General features: G+C 48.7%; 1 protein-coding gene across 2 annotated transcripts in view; it reads left to right on the top strand.

Moving 5' to 3' along the window:
* TECTA (tectorin alpha) overlaps positions 1-20,919 on the top strand; it is a gene marked incomplete at its 5' end in the record, with an annotated part of 118,912 nt that overhangs the window by 24,862 nt on the left and 73,131 nt on the right. For both annotated transcript variants that reach the window (XM_084868413.1, XM_084868412.1), the window contains 4 exons: positions 2,151-2,743; positions 4,047-4,620; positions 9,287-9,888; positions 18,001-18,562. In XM_084868413.1, the coding sequence (XP_084724539.1) occupies positions 2,151-2,743; positions 4,047-4,620; positions 9,287-9,888; positions 18,001-18,562 (2,331 nt within the window). The remainder of the gene's footprint in view (positions 1-2,150; positions 2,744-4,046; positions 4,621-9,286; positions 9,889-18,000; positions 18,563-20,919) is intronic.

The following is a 20,919-nucleotide window of genomic DNA, read 5'->3' as shown; positions in this document are numbered from 1 at the left end:
AGCTGATGTCCCACCCCTCTAGGAGGGCAGGGAGCGGGGTCCTGGGAAGCCTCCTTGTTAGGAGAGATGGTCCCAGTGGAAGAGAGGTTGAAATATCACAAATTATGAAAAAATGAACTGGCCCTGGCCGGTTTGGCTCAGTGGATAGAGCATCAGCCTGGAGACCAAAGGGTCCTGTGTTTGATTCCAGTCAAGGGAATGTACCTCAATTGCAGGCTCCTCCCCGACCAAGGCCCTGGTCAGGGCATGTGTAGGAGGCAACCAATCGACGTGTTTCTCTCACATCGATGTTTCTGTCTTTCCTTCTCTCTCTCTAAAAATCACTGGAAAAATATCCTCAGGTGAGGATAACACAACAACAAAGAATGAGCTATGAAAGGATCTTTCCGTGTACACACCCGATATCACAGCCAGAAGCTGCTGTGTGCACACATGGCCGGGAGCATGAAGGGGAGGCAGGACTGCTTGGCGGAGAAAGGCCCCGCAGGGGCCAGCGGGAGGGTTCAGAGGCGCATGGCTGGTGAGTGAAGGCAGACATTGGCCGTGTGGTCAAACCAGCCTTTGCTACAGGGACACACTCCCCAGGGACCAGCAGCCTTTGTCCCCGGCTGGCTCTTCCCAGGTCCAGCCCCTTTGGTTTCCTGTCAGCTGACCTGCTGCCACTAGGGGAGGCAGTGTGAGGGGGAAACAGGGCAGACTGGGCACAGCCCTTTTCTGAAATGCCTGTGGTGCGCCGAGCCCCAGCAGCGTGGGCAGCCGTTCCCTCTGAACTGTCCTTTTGGATTAAGCGTTTTGCACCATTTAGTTACCTCGTTTTTCTTCTTGCCCACTCAAACCCTCCTTTTCCTAGTTATGCAAACTTTTAGAACAAGTAGAGACAAGAGACTTGGAATTTTCTTTCCTGATCCTTGGTTTTCTCCATATGAGTAAACAGAAAATATAATCTCTACCCTTCCTTCATTCTCTCTCCCTCCCTCTTTTCTCCCTCTCCTTCTCTCTAATGTCAGCAGGGGATGGATCATATTTAATTAAGAGAGCTATACTGAGTGGCCAGATTATTATGATCTCTGAATGTATAATAATCTGGCCACTCAGTGTGAGTGTGTGTGTGTGTGTGTGTGTGTGTGTGTGTGTGTGTATTAGAGGCCCAGTGCATGAATTCGTGCATAGGTGGGGTCCAGCCAGCCTGGCCAGAGGGAGGGAACATGGGCGGTTGGCCGGCCTGCCTGCTGGTCAAACTCCTAGTTGAGGGGACAATTTACATATTAGCCTTTTATTATATAGGATATACACTGAGTGGCCAGATTATTATGTGTTCAGAGATCATAATCACCTGGCCACCCAGTGTAGTTTATCAGGCCCTTAAGCCCCTGCCTGTTGGAATCAACCCAATCCAAACATTTACATGGACTCTGATGTCCTTAAGTAAGAACCGGCCATTTCTAAGGCCAGAGAGGCCAGCCGGTGGCACATGGTTCTAGTTCCAGCCCAGACAAAGATCTGTTCAGATCGCCAGGCTCTTCCTTATTCCCATGTTCCAGCGGGCTCATGTTCGCAATCTTTGGTCTGTTAGAAATTTGGTGTTTTCAAATTACTTCTCTACCAGTTACTTTTTTCATTTCTCCTACAATTTGAATGTATTTCCTCCTAAGAATGAGGCATGCCTTTAAAATCAGAACAACTTATATGCCCATCCATTGAAGATCTTAAAATAGCTTAATGGTTGTAGGTCACCAAACAACAAATCTACGTTGAATACTCTGCAGTCTGGTTAGGCTGTCTCCTGTAGTCTAATTTCAGCCAAGATGGCGGGAGGAGAGCCAAAGTCCACAAGTCCATCCCCAGGCTCCAGGGTTTAGGGAAGCAGCTGGGTTTCCTTCCACAAACATAGCCTCCAGCTTCTCTCCTACTCGGCCCTCGTTCTGGGAGTGAAGTGGCAAGGGTGCTTTTCCTTCAGGCTCCTGTACACGAGGCTCCTGTGCATGCATGCAGCTCTATGGATGTGGCTCCTGTATGTGAGGCTCCTGTGGATTGAGGCTCCTGTGCATGTGGCTCCTGTGTGTGCAGCTCCTGTGCATGCATGTGGCTCCTGTGCATGTAGCCCCAGGTCTCTGACCTGGCTGTCCTACTCTCTTCTCTCCTGACACCAGTGTCCACGGTGCAATGCCCCAGCTACAGCCACTACTCCGTGTGCACCAGCAGCTGCCCCGACACGTGCGCGGACCTCACGGCCTCGCAGACCTGCGCCTCGCCATGCACGGAGGGCTGTGAGTGCAATGATGGCTTCGTTCTCAGTGCCAGCCAGTGTGTCCCGCTGCACGAGTGCGGCTGCGACTTCGACGACCGCTACTACACGCTGGGGGAGTTCTTCTGGGCCACAGCCAACTGCACAGTGCAGTGCCTGTGCGAGGAGGGCGGCGACGTGTACTGCTTCAACCGGACCTGCCGTGCCGACGAGGTGTGCACCGTGGAGCAGGGCCACCGCGGCTGCTTCCCCCGGCGCGAGACCGTGTGCCTGCTCAGCCAGGACCAGGTGCTGCACACCTTCGACGGCGCCGCCTTCGCCTTCCCCGCCGAGTTCTCCTACACGGTGCTCCGGACCTGCCCCGAGCAGCCAGAGTACTTGGAGATCGACATCAACAAGAAGAAGCCGGACGGAGGGCCCGCTGCGCTGCGAGGCCTCCGGATCCTGGTGGCCAACCAGGAGGTCAAGATCGGAGGGTTCGGGGCCTCGGAAGTCAAGGTAAGACCCCTGCTGCCCGAGGGTTTCCCAGAGTCACAGGGCAGAGCATGCTCTGTGGGTCTCCTGTTTGCCTCTGACCAGGAATGGATTCTAGAAAGTCAGTGACTACAAAAATGCAAACATTGTCTAAGTCCAGGCACCTAATGAGGCCACCGGGTGGAAGATGAAGTGAATTAGACAGAACAGCAAATACTCATAGGACCTTTCCTATGTGCCAAGCACTATTCTAAGTAGTCTCACATTTATTTATTAATTTATTTAAAATATGTTTGTTTCAGAGAGGAAGGGAGAGGGAGAGAGATAGAAACATCAATGATGATAGAGACTATTGATCGGCTGCCTCCTTCAGGCCCACGCTGGGGATCAAGCCTGCAACCCAGACACGTGCCAGGATGGGAATACACTGTGACCTCCTGGTTCACAGGTAGAGTCTCCATCACCGAGTCACCTGGGCAGGCAGCAGTATCACATTTAATCCTATCAAGTGTATTTTATTATCTTCATTTTACAGATGAGGAAACTGAGGCAGAGAGAGGTTTTAGTAACTCCCCCAGGGACACAGAGCCACAGGAGTCAAGCCCAGGCAGGCCTTGTCCTATACTGCCTCTAACAGGAATCTATATGCCCCTCGGACCTGGTCTACAACACCCAGGATCAGGCATCTGCACTTACAGATCATTAGTTCTAGAAGGGATTTAGGAACAATCTAGTGCGCTCCTTGTTTCCACATAAAGATCCCAAAGGCTACCTCAGAAATGGGCCTCACGGTGTGAAGTGGTGGAGCTGGCGGACAGGAGTGGGGCTTCCTTCTTCCAGTCTGACCTGCATCTCATACCATCACATGGCGTTTCCTTAGGAACAGAAGTGGAACCAGTAGGCACAAGGACACACTCAAACACTCCCACAGACGAATGGACACTGGCAGGGCTCATGTATTAAAAGGACAGACAGGTGGATGGACACTGGATAATCAGACGCACACCCATGCCCCCAGGGGCGGGGCAAGGCAATGCAAGGCTGAAAGGGGGAACAGGGAGCCGGAGTGGGGAGAGGGCTCTGTCCGTGGAAAGGCGCACCTCACTCCCATTTCCCTGTGGTTGGGGGCCAGCTCAGCGGCCGTCCATGGGAAATGCACAGCGAACGTGCTGGGTCAGAGGCGCCCGCAACAGAGGAACAACGATCCTCTGAGGATCTAGTCTCCTGTCTGCGGGCGCCTGTGGAGCGGCTCCCGGCGGACCTGGGCCTGGTCCCCGCCAGCCTCCGGCCTCTGCTGGCGGTGCCCTGACCACGGCCGGCCTTGCAGGTGAACGGCCAGGAGGTGGAGCTGCCCTTCTTCCACCCGTCGGGGCGGCTGGAGGTGCACCGGAGCCAGAACAGCACGGCGGTGGAGGCCCAGGGCGTGCTGAGCGTGCAGTACGGGGCGTCGGGGCTGCTGCAGGTGCGCCTGTCCACCGTCTACTTCAACTGCACCGGCGGCCTGTGCGGCTTCTTCAACAACAACGCCAGCGACGAGTTCTGCCTCCCCACCGGCAAGTGCACGGACAACCTGGCCGCCTTCCTGGAGAGCTGGACCACCTTCGAGGAGATCTGCAACGGCGAGTGCGGCGACCTGCTCAAGGCCTGCGGCAACGACTCGGAGCTGCTCAAGCTCTACCGCAGCCGCGCGCGCTGCGGCGTCATCAACGACCCGTCCAACAGCTCCTTCCTCGAGTGCCACGGCGTGGTCAACGCCACGGCCTACTACCGCACCTGCCTCTTCCGCCTGTGCCAGAGCGGCGGCAACCAGTCCGAGCTCTGCGACGCCGTGGCGCGCTACGCCGGCGCCTGCAAGAACGCCGACGTGGAGGTGGGGCCCTGGCGCACCTACGACTTCTGCCGTAAGTGGCTTCTGCCGTAAGAGGTTTTTGCCGTAAGTGGGCGGGGCGCAGCGCGGCGCAGCGCGGGCTCCTTCCTGCAGGGGGCGCTCCGGAGCCTCCGAGCCCCTCCCGGAGTGGGAAACCGCGCGGTCCTCACCTCAGTTGTTTCCAATCGCGCAGCTTCTGCACTGTGAGCCCGGAGCCGCCTTGGCTGTTGTTAAACATCAACAGCCCCCGAGGATGCTGTCCCCGTGGCTCTCAGACAGAGGGGAAGAGAATGGGGAGGGAAATACCGACGGAGAAACACATCCATTGGTTCCTCTTGCAGGGCCCCAATTAGAGCCTGGGCTGGGGAGGAGCCTGCAACTGAGATACGTGCCTTTGATTGGAATCAACCCAGGACTCTTTGGTCTGCAGACCGATGTTCTGTCCACTGAGCCACACCGGCCAGCTTTTGGCTGGTGGTTTTATCCCGCAGATCATGTCCGAGGACGGGGACGCTTTGTGATGGCTCTCATGCGGCCTGCGCTTTGGGCAGAGGTCCCGTGCGCTGCAATAGCAGGTGGCCCGTCAGGGTGCCTTCTCGGGGCAGAGATAGCTGCTCCCTGGGGCGCACGTGACCGTGGCTGGTAGAACCTCACATTGCTGGTCCTGAGTCCCTGACCCGCTCAGCGGGCAGTGGCAGGAATGGCAGCAGTTAGAACAATTGTGGGAACACCGACACCAGACACTCTTGGTTATGTGGGAGCCACTGGGAGGAGTCAGGTGGGAAAATAGGAGTGCCGGGGAGGGTGGAGCCAGCCTGGAGCACCCCCATCCCTGCCCCCCTTTCTCACCGAAAAGCTGGGCCCTGAACCAAAACCTACACCACTGTGAACATCCCATCCTCTACATTTCTTCATTTCTTTCTGTTTTAATCCTTCCTACCAAAGCTTGTTTATTTTTAAAATTTTTATTTTGAAATAATCTCAAAGTTACAGAAAAGTTGCAAGAACATGTGTATTCCTTAAACCAGTCAAACACCTTCCCCCCCCCCTCTCTTTCTCTCTCTCTCTCCACTTGAAAATACGTTGCCTGCAGCACGCCCTTTTGTCCTAAATAATTCAGTGTTATTTCCTTACATTGATGAACCTTGTTCACAGAATCACAGTTAGGAAAGTTTATGTTGATATCAGAATTTAACACCCATGTTTCCGTTTTACAAATCGGCCCGGTGGTGTGCCTCCTGCTCTTTGATCCGCGGTGCAGACCCAGGCCAGGCCCGCATGACGCCCTTAGCTTTCATTTCCGTGCATCCCGACACTGTCACTTCTAAAGAGCACAGTTTCCCTTTTCCCAAGTGGATTGCCCCCCCACCGGTATTTCCTCGTGGTTCGGTCCCGCCCTGGTCCCCACGCAGACTCCTGCAGTGGCTGTGCTCCCCCAGCATCACCCCAGCGGGCGCACTGTTCGCCCTCTCCCATGGTGACAGCAGATTGGTACCCGGTGCTGTCAGAGGTCTCTGCTCTGTGGTCATGTTTTTTCTCTTTCAAAACACGATCCATCTGTGAAGAGACACTTTAAGACCATGCAAGTTTCCTGCATGTCATCACACCACTCACCTTTTGGTGTATCTCAGTCAGTAGCCATGGTTATGACTGGATGGTTTCCAGCCCCCTCCCTCCCTCCTTCTCTTTGTCTGCCTTTTATCCATCCATCCATCCATCTATCTGCTTGTCTCAGGCATCTAGCTCTCTTATCAGTATAGATACACAGATCTCTGGTTCTCTTAATAATTCATATCTCATTGCATCTGTCAGTAACTTTACTGATAAAACTGTTCCATTCTCGGCCTGTGGGAGTCTCTTCGTGTCGCCTCCGATGTCCGAGGGGCATGCCTCACTCATTTCCTTACTTCCTGGCATAAAAAATATCCCACACTCATCTCTGAGACGCCAGTCCCAGGCTAGACCCTGCCATTGGTCCAAGAAGCCCGGTTCCTTTGGGGGGAATGTGCTGGAAAACAAGATCCGGGTGAGGCTTACCCATTGCTACTGGAGTATTCTCGCTTTATCTCCAAGCCTTTCACCAGAGATATCTTAGAGCTGAGAACTAACACACACGCACACGCACACGCACATGCACACGCACACACCTCGGTTGAAACCTCTGGTTTCTGAGCTTTGGAACTGGAGATGCCCAGGGTGTTTGGTGGTGCAGACTCGGGAGAGGGTAGACCCCGCGGCACGCCTTACCCCCGCTTGGGAGGAGTTGGGCGCGATGCTGGGTGTTCTGACGCTGGAGTTCTGGGCACTGCTCTTTCCATAAAGCCACCCCTAGGGGGAAGGGTTCCGGGGTTTCCACAGACCAGCATTCTATCTGACCTTCTCACACGCCCCAACGCCTTCCTTTTCACCCACTTCCTCCTGCCACCTGTGCTTCTCCAGTTTATCTGAGATGCTCTCTGTTCCTGCTCAGTCCGCAGGGCACGGACTGACCTGCCCCAGGCCGAGGGCACATCGCTGCCAGGCTGTGTCCGTGCCCTTCTGTTAGGCCTGAGCTCCCCCCGGGCAGGGCTGCTCCGGGGCTGTTGGCGCTGTGTGTATGAGTGCAGCCAGGGCGTGAGGAGGCCTCTTCTCCCGGGTCTGGTGGCTCCTCTGCACCCTAGCGGGGCTGCAGCGCTGGGGGAAGCTCCAGGAAGCACCTCTTAGAGGGAGCTGGACAGAAGCATGGCTTCTTGGGCAAAAGGCCACGGTTAAACGAGAGAGGTCCCACAGGGTGTCTCGTCCAGACCGGGGACACGGGCCTGTGGGGAGGACTGGACTGTCCCCTGGATTAAGCACGACTGCGGGTGCCGGGGTGAGCTGGCGGGCCTTGGAGAAGGGGGGATAGGCTTCCTCTGGGTTAGAGACATCCTGCTCTGTGCTGGACACCCCGGCCAGCCCTCTTGTTGAAACAACCCCAGAGGCGTTTCAGGGCCGGGCTGTTTGCTACTTACACGGTCTGTCCCGGGCTTTCAGACAGGTCCAGACAACACGGTCAGGCACAAGCGTGAGCCACGGGGATGTCGTGTGGTCTCCTGTCAGTGTTACAGCATTCCTAAGCTAGAGACAGTGTGAGGGTCCCTCTTACAGACGTGTTTAATCTGCGCTGTGTGAGGCTCCAGCCCAGAAGGAGAGGATTCTGTGAGCTCTCAGCGCAGGGCTGTGAGCTGGAACCGTGGGCAGAGCGCTCACTGCATTCAGGTTCATTCTGTTTTCCCCTTCGTGTCCCTGGGCTCTGAGACACGATGAAGGAGTAGTTGTATTCACAAGCGCTCACAAAAAGTTTCAAAGGCAAGATCAATTCTCCAGGAGGGGGAGGGGGAACACTCCACCGGCCTTCAGAGTACAGACCTGTACGCAGATTTCCTCTGTGCTCCTAGGTTTGTCTCTGCCCAAGTCACATGTTAACAAACTGAAATAACAGAGAATGGGAAGTTACGGAACTTCATGGTGACAGTGTGTGCTGTTATTCCACGTGCTGACCTCTGTGACTCAGACTTGCTGTATTGCAGAGGCTTCTGAGCAGAAGCGCAGCTGAAAGAAAGCGTGGGGAGTGGGCAGGGTTCTGCTTTGTGGAGGCCGCCCAAGGGCTGTCGAGGTCGGGAAGATGAGCATGGGGGCAGAGGTGGCCATATGCAGACTGTGGGGAGGAGGCGAAAGAAGCCAGAAGGCAGCAGATAAGAGAAATGAAAGGTGAAGAAGAAAAACAATTTGTAGAGTAAAATTACCTTCACAAAATCTACCTATAGTCCAAGGCAGTGCAAAGATGAGAAAGAGCCGTGACACTCTGCTGTGGACTATTGCATTCGCTCATTGATCCTCAGAACAACAAGCTAGGTGACCATTGTCCTTTAATGAAAGCAGAGGCTGAAGCTCAGAGCAGATCCACAGCACGCGTTCTGTCCCGGGTCTCTGAGCAGGAGACTTAGCGCCAAGATCCAGGTTCGGGTCTCTCCCCAGGACTTGCTGGCAGGTTCTCAGTCACTGAGCCTCTGCCTCCTCTCTGTAGGCAGTGCTCAGACAGGCCTTATCTTCTCGGTGACTGGAACACGCGGCTCTGAAGTGCCCGGACAGCCGGGGCTGCCGCAGGCCCACACGGGCTCCCGAGAGCGGAGTCCCTGCAGGCCACTGAGGCTTCGATGACCCCAGATGAGGGCACTATGGCTTTTATCAAACTCGCTGTGCTGACAAATAACAGAATATACACAGTACACCCACACATGCACACATGTGTGCATGCTCCATGTCTGTTCACGTACACATACACACATGCACCCACTCATACACACATGCACACTCACACCCACATATGCACATGTTCACATACACACTCACATGCATATGCTCACACACACATGCACACACTCACATGCATACATGCATGCACTCACACACGCACAACCACATGTATATGTTCACACATGCTCACGCACACATGATCTTATGCATAAGCTCATGTATGCACATACACACACTCACATGTGCAATGCTCTTATACATACAAAACTCATGTACACATATGCTCTCATACACATGCATGTGTGTTCACACACATGCTCACATATATGCTCTCACACATGTACGTGCACATGCATGTTGATGAATGCACCACACTGTGATCTCTATCCCCTTCTCAAGCCTGTCTTCTCCCTGACCACCCGCAGCTCTGGACTGCCCGGAGAACAGCCACTTTGAGGAGTGCGTGACGTGCACGGAGACCTGCGAGACGCTGGCCCTGGGCCCCGTCTGTGTGGACAGCTGCTCGGAGGGATGTCAGTGCGACGAGGGCTATGCCCTGCAAGGCAGCCAGTGCGTCGCCCGGAGTGAGTGTGGCTGCAACTTTGAGGGGCACCAGCTTGCCACGAACCAGACCTTCTGGGTGGACCTGGACTGCCAGATCTTCTGCTACTGCAACGGCACAGACAACAGCGTCCACTGCGAGACCGTCCCCTGCAAGGAGGACGAGTACTGCATGGAGGAGGGCGGCCTGCACTACTGCCAGCCCCGCACCGACGCCTCCTGCATCGTCTCGGGCTACGGCCACTACCTGACCTTTGACGGCTACGCCTTCGACTTTCAGACCAGCTGCCCGCTCATCCTGTGCACCACGGGAAGCAGGCCGAGTGTAGACACAGTCCCCAGGTTTATCGTCACAGCCAAGAACGAGGACCGGGACCCGTCCCTGGCCCTGTGGGTCAAGCAGGTGGACGTGACCGTGTTTGGCTACAGCATCGTGATTCACAGGGCCTACAAGCACACTGTGCTGGTGAGTGCTGCAGGCCGAGCCGGGACGGAGTCGGGGGACAGGAGGACAGGGTCCTGGGTCAGCGAGCCAGTGCGGCTGCAGGAGGCTGGCTCGGAGTCCAGGGAGCACACACAGAGGACGTTAGCGCAGGGGAGGCTGGAGGGCCCTGTCTCTGACAGACTAAGGAGGCTGCGCCTCAGGGGAAAGGATCTTCCCAAGACGCAGGTACCTACTGAGGCAGCAGCTCAGAAGGGGCACCTTTGGTGCCGTGGCCGTGTGTTGGAAGAGCTCAGACCTCGACCCAAATGCCGGCGACTCCACTGGGTGCCCTGGGTGGTCACTTTGCCTGGCGAGGAGAACGCGTGCTCCCCACGGATTGGGCACCTGATGCAGTCCTGCTGTCCGACCGCCCTCCTCCCTCTCTCAGCACCAGCACGGTATTGGCCTGCTCTGGCCTCTGACCCCTCCCCTGTCGCCCTCTTGGCTCTCATGGGATTGGGGAGCCCTAGGCTCTCCCTCGGGCCTGCTCCTTGGTCTCCTCCTGCCCTCCCACCTTTTCATCCCGGACCATGAGGGGAGGAGCAGCGGGACCTGAGAGTTCTGTGTATGCCGGGGCCCACTGGGACCCCAGGGGAGCGGCAGCCCCGCCTCAGCCAAAGCTGGTTACCATCTCTGGTGTGGCATTGATCACACTGTTTTCTGTGCTGCTCATCTCAGCTCACTCCACTCTAACTGTGGGCTTCTTGAGCTCAGGAGCCACACCTAATGAATCTCTATGTCAAATAGAATGACATTTGTCAGTGACTGAGTGACAGCAAAGGTCTTTCTTCAGGATTCCTCTGGCTGCCGTGTTGCTGCTGGTAACATTCACAGCGATCTGGGAGGTTGACTTGCCTCTGGGGCCATTAGAAATAGATTGGATTCTTTGCTTTTAGCCACATAAGGTTTCAACAGCTGTCTGCACAGGTTAAGCTGAGTACAGAACTTCCTCTAACCTAGGGGTGTCGAACTCAATCAGAGAAGGGGCCAAAATCTAAAATCCAGCCTAAATCACGGGCCGAATGGTTTACTGAACAGTCATAAACTGACAATGTCATAAACTGACAGCGGAGTGCAGTGATGACAGCGCGGTGCGGGCCACATTGCAAGGCCTGGCGGGCTGGATTTGGCCCGCGGGCCTTGTGTTTGACACATGTGCTCTAACCCATGGTCATCACATGTGTTAAATATGTCAGTCATTTTGCCCAAATGACTTGACCTTCCTTTTCTCTTCATTTGATGTATCGCTACTCTTAGATTTATAATTTTTTTATAAATGTATTTTTACTCTTACTTTTTATTTTTCAATTATAGTTTACTCTCTATATTATTCTCCATTGGGTTCAGATGTACAGCATACTGGTTAGAAATACTTCACCAGGTGTCCCCCGGTACTTTCTGCACCCGCCTGGCACCAAACAGAGTTCTCACACTGACCGGCTGTCCCTGCGCTGACCTTTACACTCTGACTGTTCTGTATTTGCTAATCTCTACTTCTCAACCCCTCACCTCTGCACCCAGCCCCGCCTCCTCCTCTGGCAACTACCAGTCCTTTCTCTATATGTGTTAGTTTGTTCCCTTTTTTTGTTTGTTAGATTCCACAGGTAAGTAAGTGCATATTGTATTTGCCATTCTCTGACTTATTTCACTTACTATAACACCTTCTAGGTTCATCCATGCTGTCATAAATGCTAAGATTTTATTACTTTTTACCAGCAAGTACTATTTCATTATATATCTGTACCACCACTTTTTTACCCACTTGTCTATTGATGGGCACTTGGGTTGCTTCCATATCTTTGCTATTGTAAATAACACTGCAGTGAATATAGGGGTGCATATATTCTGTGTCCACGGGATACACATATATGCATTTTAAGTTATTTGGTTAATCTCTTCCCGCCCACCCACCTCTGCCTTCCCTCTGAGATTTGTCCATCTTTTCCATGCTTCTACACCTCAGCATCTGTTTTGTTCATCAGGTTATTCTGTTCTTTAGATTCAACATATGAGTGAGATCATGTGATATTTGTCTTTCTCTGACTGGCTTATTTCTCTTAGCATAATACTCTCCAGGTCCCTCCACACTGTTTTAAAGGTAAGCGCTCCTTCTTTTTTACAGCTGCCTAGTATTCCATTGTGTAAATGTGCCACAGCTTTTTATCCACTCATCTGCTGATGGGCACTGGGGCTGCTTCCAGATCTTAGCTATTGTAAATTGTGCTGCTATGAACATAGGGGTGCATGCATTCTTTCTGGTTGGTGTTTCTGGTTTCTTAGGATATATTCTTAGAAGTGGGATCACTGGGTCAAATGGGAGTTCCATATTTAATTTTTTGAGGAAACTCCACAGTGGCTGCACCAGTCTGCATTCCCACCAGCAGGGACTAGGTTTCATTTTCTCCTCGCCAGCACTTGTCATTTGTTGATTTGTTGATGGTAGCCATTCTGACAGGTTGTGAAGTGATACTTTATTGTCATTTTAATTTTCATCTCTCTGATGATCAGTGACTTTGAGCATTTTTTCATATGTCCCTTGGCTGTCTGTATGTCCACTTTGAAGAAGGGTCTGTTTAGGCCCTTTGCCCATTTTTCAATTGGACTGTTTGTCTATCTTTTGTTAAGTTGTATGAGTTCCTTACATATTGTGGATATTAACTCTTTATCAGATGTGTCATGGCAAGTATGTTCTCCCATACAGTGGGCTCCCTTTTCATTTTGTTGATGATTTCTTTTGCTGTGCAGAAGGTTTTTAGTTTGATGTAGTCCCATGTGTTTATTTTTGCCTTTGTTTCCTTTGCCATAGGTGATGTAATCAGTGAAGATACTGCTATGTGAGATGTCTGAGATTTTGTTGCCTAGTTTCTCCTATGATTTTCATTGTTTCAAAATTTACATTTAAGTCTTTTATCCATTTTGAGTTTATAATTGTGTGTGGTATAAGTTGGTGGCCTAGCTTCATTTTTTTTTTTTTTTTGCATGTATCTGTTCAGTTTTCCAGCATCATTTATTGAAAAGACTGTCTTGACTCAATTGCATGCTCTTGCCTCCTTTGTCAAATATTTTTTTCTAATAAATCTTTATTGTTCAGATTACTACAGTTGTCCCTCTTCCACCCTCCCTCATAGCTCCCCTCCACATGGTTCCCACCCCACCCTCTGCCCTTAACCCCCACACCACTGTCCTCATCCATAGGTATACGATTTTTGTCTAGTCTCTTCCCACACCCCTTTCCCCCCGAGAATTGTCAGTCCACCCCCTTTCTAGGCCCCTGATCCTATTATATTCACCAGTTTATTCTGTTCATCAGATTTTTTATTCACTTGATTTTTAGATTCACTTAATAGATATGTATTTGTTGTTCAAAATTTTTATCTATACCTTTTTCTTCTTCTTCTTCTTCTTAAAGAATACCTTTCAGCATTTCATATAATACTTGTTTGGTGGTGATGAATTCCTTTATCTTTTTTCTTATCTGTAAAGCTCTTTATCTGCCCTTCAATTCTGAATGATAGCTTTGCTGGATAGAGTATTCTTGGTTGTAGGTTCTTGCTATTCATCACTTTGAATATTTCTTGCCACACCCTTCTGAACTGCATAGTTTCTGTTGAGAAACCAGCTGACAGTTGTATGGGCACTCCCTTGTAGGTAACTAACTGTTTTTCTCTTGCTGCTTTTAAGATTCTCTCTTTGTCTTTTGCTTTTGGCATTTTAATTATGATGTGTGTTGGTGTGGTCCTCTTTGGATTCCTTTTGTTTGGGGTTCTCTGTGCTTCCTGGACTTGTAAATCTATTTCTTTCACCAGGTAGGAGAAGTTTCCTGTCATTATTTCTTCAAATCTGTTTTCTTTTTAAAAATATACATATTTTATTGATTTTTTTATAGAGAGAAAGAGAGAGGGACAAAGAGCCAGAAACATCAGTGAGAGAGAAACATTGATAAGCTGCCTCCTGCACACACCCTACTGGGGATGTGCCCACAACCAAGGCACATGCCCTTGACTGGAATTGAACCTGGAAACCTTCAGTCTGCAGACCAACACTTTATGCACTGAGCCAAACCAGTTAGGGCATTCAAATAGGTTTTCAGTATCTTGCTCTCTCTTTTCTCTGGCATTCCCATAATTCAGATATTGGTGCTCTTGAAGTTGTCCCACAGGCTCCTTACACTCTGTTCATATTTTTGGATTCTTTTTCTTTTTGCTTTTCCGGTTGGGAGTTTTTTGCTTCTTTGTGTTTCAAATCTTTGACTTGATTCTTGGGATCCGTCAGTCTACTGTTGGATCTCTGTATATTATTCTTTATTTCAGTCAGTGTATGCTTAATTTCTAGTTGGTCCTTTTTCATATCCTCGAGGGTTTCACTAAATTTATCAGTGGTTTCTAGAAGATTGTTGTCTAACCTTATAACCGTGGTTTTGAACTCTATATCCAGTAGTTTGCTTTCCACTGTTTCTTTCATTTGTGACTTGTTTCTTTGTCTCCACATTTTGGCTGCTTCCCTGTGTTGATAGGGTGGCGTTGTGTGCTAGGTGTCCTATAGGGCCCACTGGCTCAGCCTCCCTAATTACCTGAGGTGGACGCTCTTGGTGCACCTTTTGTGGACTGTGTGCACAGTCTTGTTGTAGTTAAGCCTTGATTGCTGTTAGTATCACTGGGAGGAATTGACCTCCAGGCCAATGGGCTGTGAGGATCAATTGTGTCTACAATGGAAGAACTTCTGTGCTGGAGACATCCTTTGGGGCAGACTTGCTTCAGTGGGGCTTTGGTGCTCACTGAGTCTGCCCCTTGAATGTGTCTCTCATGGATGTGAAGAGTTGTAGTTTGGATGTTCTCTCTCTGACCACTTGGATCTCCAAGGAGAGAGGCCACCCAGCAGGAGTTACATAGAAATCATCAGATCCCTCATCTTTGTTTGGGGTTTGGAGGTGCCCAGATGAGATGCAGCTGTGAAGCAATGCCAGCTGCTGTGGAGCCTTGGGTCCTCTTTTGGAGGCTCTGGGGCTCTCTGACCCAGCTGCAGTATGTTAGGTTTCAGATTGCAAAGGACCAGGCCATTCATATGCAAAAGCCTTTCTGCACAGCTTCGGTAGGGTTGTAAATTGGATGGGGCGGGGTCTTAGGAAATCATCTGGGTGGAGTAAACAACAATGGCTGACTGTCAGCCCTGCCTGGAAGAGGTCCTGTGTCTCTGATCCAGGGCACCATGCAGAAACAATGATCACTGCAAGCACCTCTGAGAGAAAGCCACCCTCAAGTTCTGCCGAATTCTAGACAGTCCAGTTTCTCCCCATATGAGTCTGGGTCCCCAGAGTCTCCCCTGTAACTGGAGTTTAGAGCAGCCAGAGCTTGTGTCTCCCTCCTAATTGAAAAAGACAACAGCGTACTCAGTTGCCAGCCCTTACTGCATGTGCCCACACCTCCATACCTTTGCATTTCACTTCTGCACCTCTGCTCCTCCTCCGAGTCTCAGTGTGCTTTTCTCTTTCCTTCTAGTTGTATAATATCCACTCAGCCAGCCTTCCCGTGGTTCTGGATGATACCCATTTTGTCTTTTAGTTGTAGTTTTGAAGTGGTTGTGTGAGGCTGCAAGTTCAGGTGTTTACCTATGTCGCCATCTTGGTTTCCCAGCCCTTTGTCAAATATTAACTGAGTGTAATGGCTTGGGTCGATTTCTGGGGTCTCTGTCTTGTGCCAGTACCAGGCTGTTTTGAGTACAGTGGCTTTGTAGTATAACTTGATATCTGGTATTGTGATCCCTCCAACTTTATTCTTCTTTCTTAAGATTGCTGTGCCTATTTGGTTTCATATAAATTTTTAAAGTATTTCTTCCAGTTCTGTGAAATATGCTATTGGTATTTTATAGGGATTGCATTGAATCTATAGATTGCTTTGTGTAGTATGGACATTTAAATAATGTTAATTCTGCCACATGATATATTCTTCCACTGGTTTATATCTTCCTCTATCTCTTTTTTTCAATGTTCTGTAATTTTCTGAATACATGTTTTTTACATCCTTGCTTAAATTTATTCCTAAGTATCTTAATTTCTTGTAGCAATGATAAATGAGATTGTTTATTTAGTTTCTCTTTCTGAGAATTTATTATTGGTGTATGAAAACACAACCAATTTCTGAGTGTTAATCTGTATCCTGCTACATTGCTGAGTTCATTTATTAAACCTGATAGTGTTTTGGTGGCATCTTTAGAATTTGCTATGTACAATAGCATGTCACTTACAAATAGTGACAGTTTTACTCCCTCCTTTCCAATTTGGGTGCCTTTTAGGTCTTCCCTTCTCTGATCTCTGTAGCTAAGACTTCCAGTGCTGTCCTATAGAGTAAGATCCGAATATGCAAATCAACTGAGCTGCAGAACGACTGATAGCTATGATACGCAATGACCACCAGGGGGCAGACGCTTAATGCAGGGGGCAGCTCCTCTGTTGAGGATCTGCTCCCTGAGAGTGAGGTAACCAGCAACAGCAATCAGGGACGGGGCGGGCTGGCCAGTGGGTGGTGCCAGGCCACCAGCCAAGGCAGGTGCCAGCAGGTGGGGGGTAGAAGACCCCCAGTCATCCCACTCCCAGATGGCCCTGATTGCCAGCCAGGCCTAGAGACCCTACCCTGTTTTTTGGGAGCAGTCTTAGATTTCAAAATTAAAACCTGGCAAGGGCCGAAACCGGTTTGGCTCAGTGGTAGAGCGTTGGCCTGTGGGTTCGATTCCGGTCAGGGGCATGTACATTGGTTGCGGGATGGGGGTGTGCAGGAGGCAGCTAGTCGATGTTTCTCTCTCATCGACGTTTCTGGCTCTCCATCTCTCTCCCTTCCTCTCTGTAAAAAAATCAATAAAATATATTAAATAAATAAATAAATAAAACCTGGCAAGGCCACTCCAACACAAAAAACAGGATGATGCAGCGATGACATGCATGGACTCTGGCTTGCACATTGTGGTCAGCCCTAATTCTAACACAACTGTGTGACAAAGCCAATTACTTAGCTTCTCTCTGCTTCAGTTTTTCTACCTATAAGATGGGGAAGGTGGTACTACTGCCTCAGAAGGTCATGTTATGTACTACTTTTATAACCAGGGCAAGAAAATGTAGCTGCCCATACAACAGCAAGATGTCTTTCACCTGTATGAAAAGTATGGTCACTGTTGCTTGCAGTGTCCCAAATTGCAAGAGGGATGTCCGACTGCTGGTTTAGGCCCGACATCTCCCAATGGGTCCTGGATTGTGAGAGGACACAGGCCAGGCTGAGAGGCTTCCCCCCTCCCCCCACCAGCCCTCCCCTCACTCTCGTGCACCAATTTCATGCACTGGGCCTCTAGTGTTGAATAAGAGCGGTACAAGCAGACATCCCTGTCTTGTTCTTATTCTTAGGGGAGATGGTTTTATTTTTTGCCCTTTGAGTATGGTGTTCACTGTAGATTTGTCATATGTGGCCTTCATTGTGTTGATATACAATCCCTCTATTCCCACTTTGCTGAGAGTTTTTTTTTTTTTTTAATCAAAAATGGGTGTTAGATTTTATCTAAAATGAAGATATTGACCTGTAATCCTCTTTCTTTATAGTGTCTTTGTGTGTCTTTATCTGCAGTGTCTTTATGTATGTGTGGAATTAGGATAATTCTTGCCTCATAAAATGAGCTTGGAAGTGTTCCTTCCTCTTGGATTTTTGAAATAGTTTGAGGAGTAGAGGTGTTTTAGTTCTTCTTTGAAAGTTTGGTAAAACTCCCCTGTGAAGCCATCGGACCATGGCTTTTGTGGCTGGGAGTTTTTTGTTTTTGTTTTTGTTTTTGTTTTACTGCTTCTATTTCATTAGTTATTATTGGCCTATTCAGGTTTTCTGATTCTTCCTGATTCAGTTTTGGAAGATTGTAGTTTTTTAGGAATTTGTCCATTTCATCCACATTGTCCAGCTTGTTAGCATATAATTGTTCAGAGATGGCTGACATAACACCAAATGCAGAGATGGAATTCAACCTGCTCAAATCACCTTCTTGGATGACCTCTCTGAAGACTAATCATTAGGAGAACAGCTGGGTGGTCTCTAGAATTCCTCTACTTCTACCCTCTTTCTCTTGCAGGTCAACAATGAACGGCTGTATCTCCCTTTGAAACTGGGACAAGGGAAGATAAATATCTTTTCCTTTGGCTTCCACGTAGTAGTGGAGACAGATTTCGGCCTGAAGGTCGTGTATGACTGGAAGACCTTCCTGTCCATCACAGTCCCACGGACCATGCAGAACGGCACCTCAGGTCTGTGCGGCCGCTATAACGGCAACCCCGATGATGACCTGGAGATGCCTATGGGGCTGCTTGCATCCAGCATCAATGAGTTTGGGCAGAGCTGGGTGAAGAGGGACACCTTCTGCCAGGTGGGCTGTGGGGACCGCTGCCCCTCCTGCACCAAGGTGGAAGGCTTCTCCAAGGTGCAGCAGCTGTGCAGCCTGATCCCCAGCCAGAACGCGGGCTTCACCAAGTGTCACAGCAAAGTCAATCCCACCTTCTTCTATAAGAACTGCCTGTTTGACTCCTGCATCGATGGGGGTGCGGTGCAGACGGCCTGCAGCTGGCTGCAGAACTACGCCAGCACCTGCCAGACACAGGGGATCGCCGTGACCGGCTGGAGGAATTACACATCCTGCTGTGAGTCCTCCCCTTATCTTGCCTTGTGTCTTGATTGTGTGAACGTGCCTGTCTTCCATCTCCGTAGGCGGCAGAGGAAGCTGAGCAGAGCGAGTGAAGGATTAGCACTTCGGAATTGAGTTTATTGTCTGAAACGACACGTGTGACCTCCCAGAGCCTCCATGTCTTTATCTATAAGCTTGAGTTAATAGCACTTACTTCATATGTTGCTCTAAGGATGAAATAAAATCATTTACTTTTTCCTTTTTTTAAAATATATTATACTTTATTATTTTAAAAAACCTTTATTTTTCAGTTATGGTTGACATACAATATCATATTAGTTTCAGGTGTACAACATAGTAATTAGACATTAATATAACTTACAAAGAGCTCACCCAATAAATATATTACCCATCTGACACAAAACATACTTATTACAATATTTTTACTATAATACCTTTGCTATAATTTACATCCCTTGACTGTTTTGTAACTATTAATTTGTACTTTTTAATCCCTTCTCCTTTTTCATTCCTTCCCCCAAACTCCCCTCCCATCTGGCAACATCAGAATGTTCTCTGTATCTATGACTTTGTTTCTGATTTGTTTGCTCACTTATTTTGTTTTTGAGATTCCATATATTAGTGAAATATGGAAGAATTAGTTTTTTTCTTTCTCTGTCTGATTTATTTCATTCAGCGTAACACACTCTAGGTCCATAGTGAAATATGGAAGAATTAGTTTTTTTCTTTCTCTGTCTGATTTATTTCATTCAGTGTAACACACTCTAGGTCCATCCATATTGTTGCACATAGTAAAATTTCATTCTTTTTTATGGCAGCATTATATCCATTGTACATATGCACTATTTATTCTTTAGACTTTCATTTATTGATGGACACAGGATGCTTTGATATCTTTCATATTTTAAATAACTCTACAATGAACATATGGATGCATATGCTTTTGAATTGATGTTTTGGGTTTCTTTTGGATATAATACCTAGAAGAGAAATTGCTGGGTTCTTCTTTGTCCCTTTTTATAGATTCTGTTGTAAAGTCTGTTTTGTCTGGTATAAGTATTGCTACCTGAGCTTTTATGTTTGTTTCCATTTGCATGAAATATATTTTTACATTCATTTACTTTCAGTCTGTGTGTGTCTTTTAATCTGAAGTGGGTCTCTTGTAGGCAGCATATGTAAGTGTCTTATTTTCTTATTCATTCAGCTACCCTATGGTTTTTTTTGGCGGGGGGGGGGGGGGCATTTAATCTACATTTAAAGTAATTGTTTACAGATATATAGTAATTGCCATTTTATTATTAATATTTTTCATCTTTTTCTTCTTCTTAAAGAAGACCCTTTAATGTTTCATTACTGCTTTGGTGGTGATGTGCTCTTTTAGTGGTAGCTCTTTGCCTGTCCTTCAATTCTAAATGAGAGCTTTTCCTGGGTAGGGTAACCTCGATTGCTTCTCCTCACTTTGAATATTTTGTGCCAGTCCCTTCTGACCTGCAAAGTTTCTGTTGAGAGATCAGTTGGAAGCCCCTTGTAGGTAACTAGCTGCTATTCTCTTGCTGCTTTTAAAATTCTTTGTCTTTAACCTTTGGCATTTTAATTATGTGTCTTGGTCCGAAACTTTGGGTTCATCTATTTTGGGACTCTCTACACTTCCTATGCTTATATGTCATTTTCTTCACCATATCAGGGAAGATTTTCATCAGTATTTCTTCAAATAGGTTTATAATTCCTTGCTCTCTCTCTTTTCTTCTGGGACCCTAATGATGCAAATGTTGGTACAATTGATGTTGTCCCAGATGCCCCTTAAACCATCCTCATCTGGTTTTTTTTTAAAATATGCATTTATCGATTTTAGGGAGAGGGAGATAGAAACATCCGTGATGAGAGAGAATCATTGATAGGCTAGGGATCAAGCCTATAACCACAGGCATGTGCCCTGATTGGGAATCAAACCTATACTCTCTCTCTCCCTCTCTCTCTCTCTCTCTCTCTCTCTCTCTCTCTCTCTCTCTCTCTCTCTCTCTTTCTTTCTTTTTTTTTAATATATTTTATTGATTTTTCACAGAGAGGAAGAGAGAGGGATAGAGAGTTAGAAACATCGATGAGAGAGACATCTATCAGCTGCCTCCTGCATACCCCCTACTGGGGATGTGCCCACAACCAAGGTACATGCCCTTGACCGGAATCAAACTTGGGACCTTTCAGTCTGCAGGCTGATGCTCTATCCACTGAGCCAAACTGGTCTCGGCCCTATGCTCTCTTCATGCATGAATCAGTGCTCAACTACTGAGCAACACTGGCTGGGCCATTCTCATCATTTTTCATTGTTTCCTTTTTGCTATTCTGCTACCTTAT

Source organism: Pipistrellus hanaki, assembly GCF_964339955.1.
Source record: "Pipistrellus hanaki genome assembly, chromosome: 19".
Taxonomy (NCBI): Eukaryota; Metazoa; Chordata; class Mammalia; order Chiroptera; family Vespertilionidae; genus Pipistrellus; species Pipistrellus hanaki.
The sequence above is the reverse complement of the archived record's forward strand: the minus strand, read 5'-3'. Positions and strand labels throughout refer to the sequence as shown.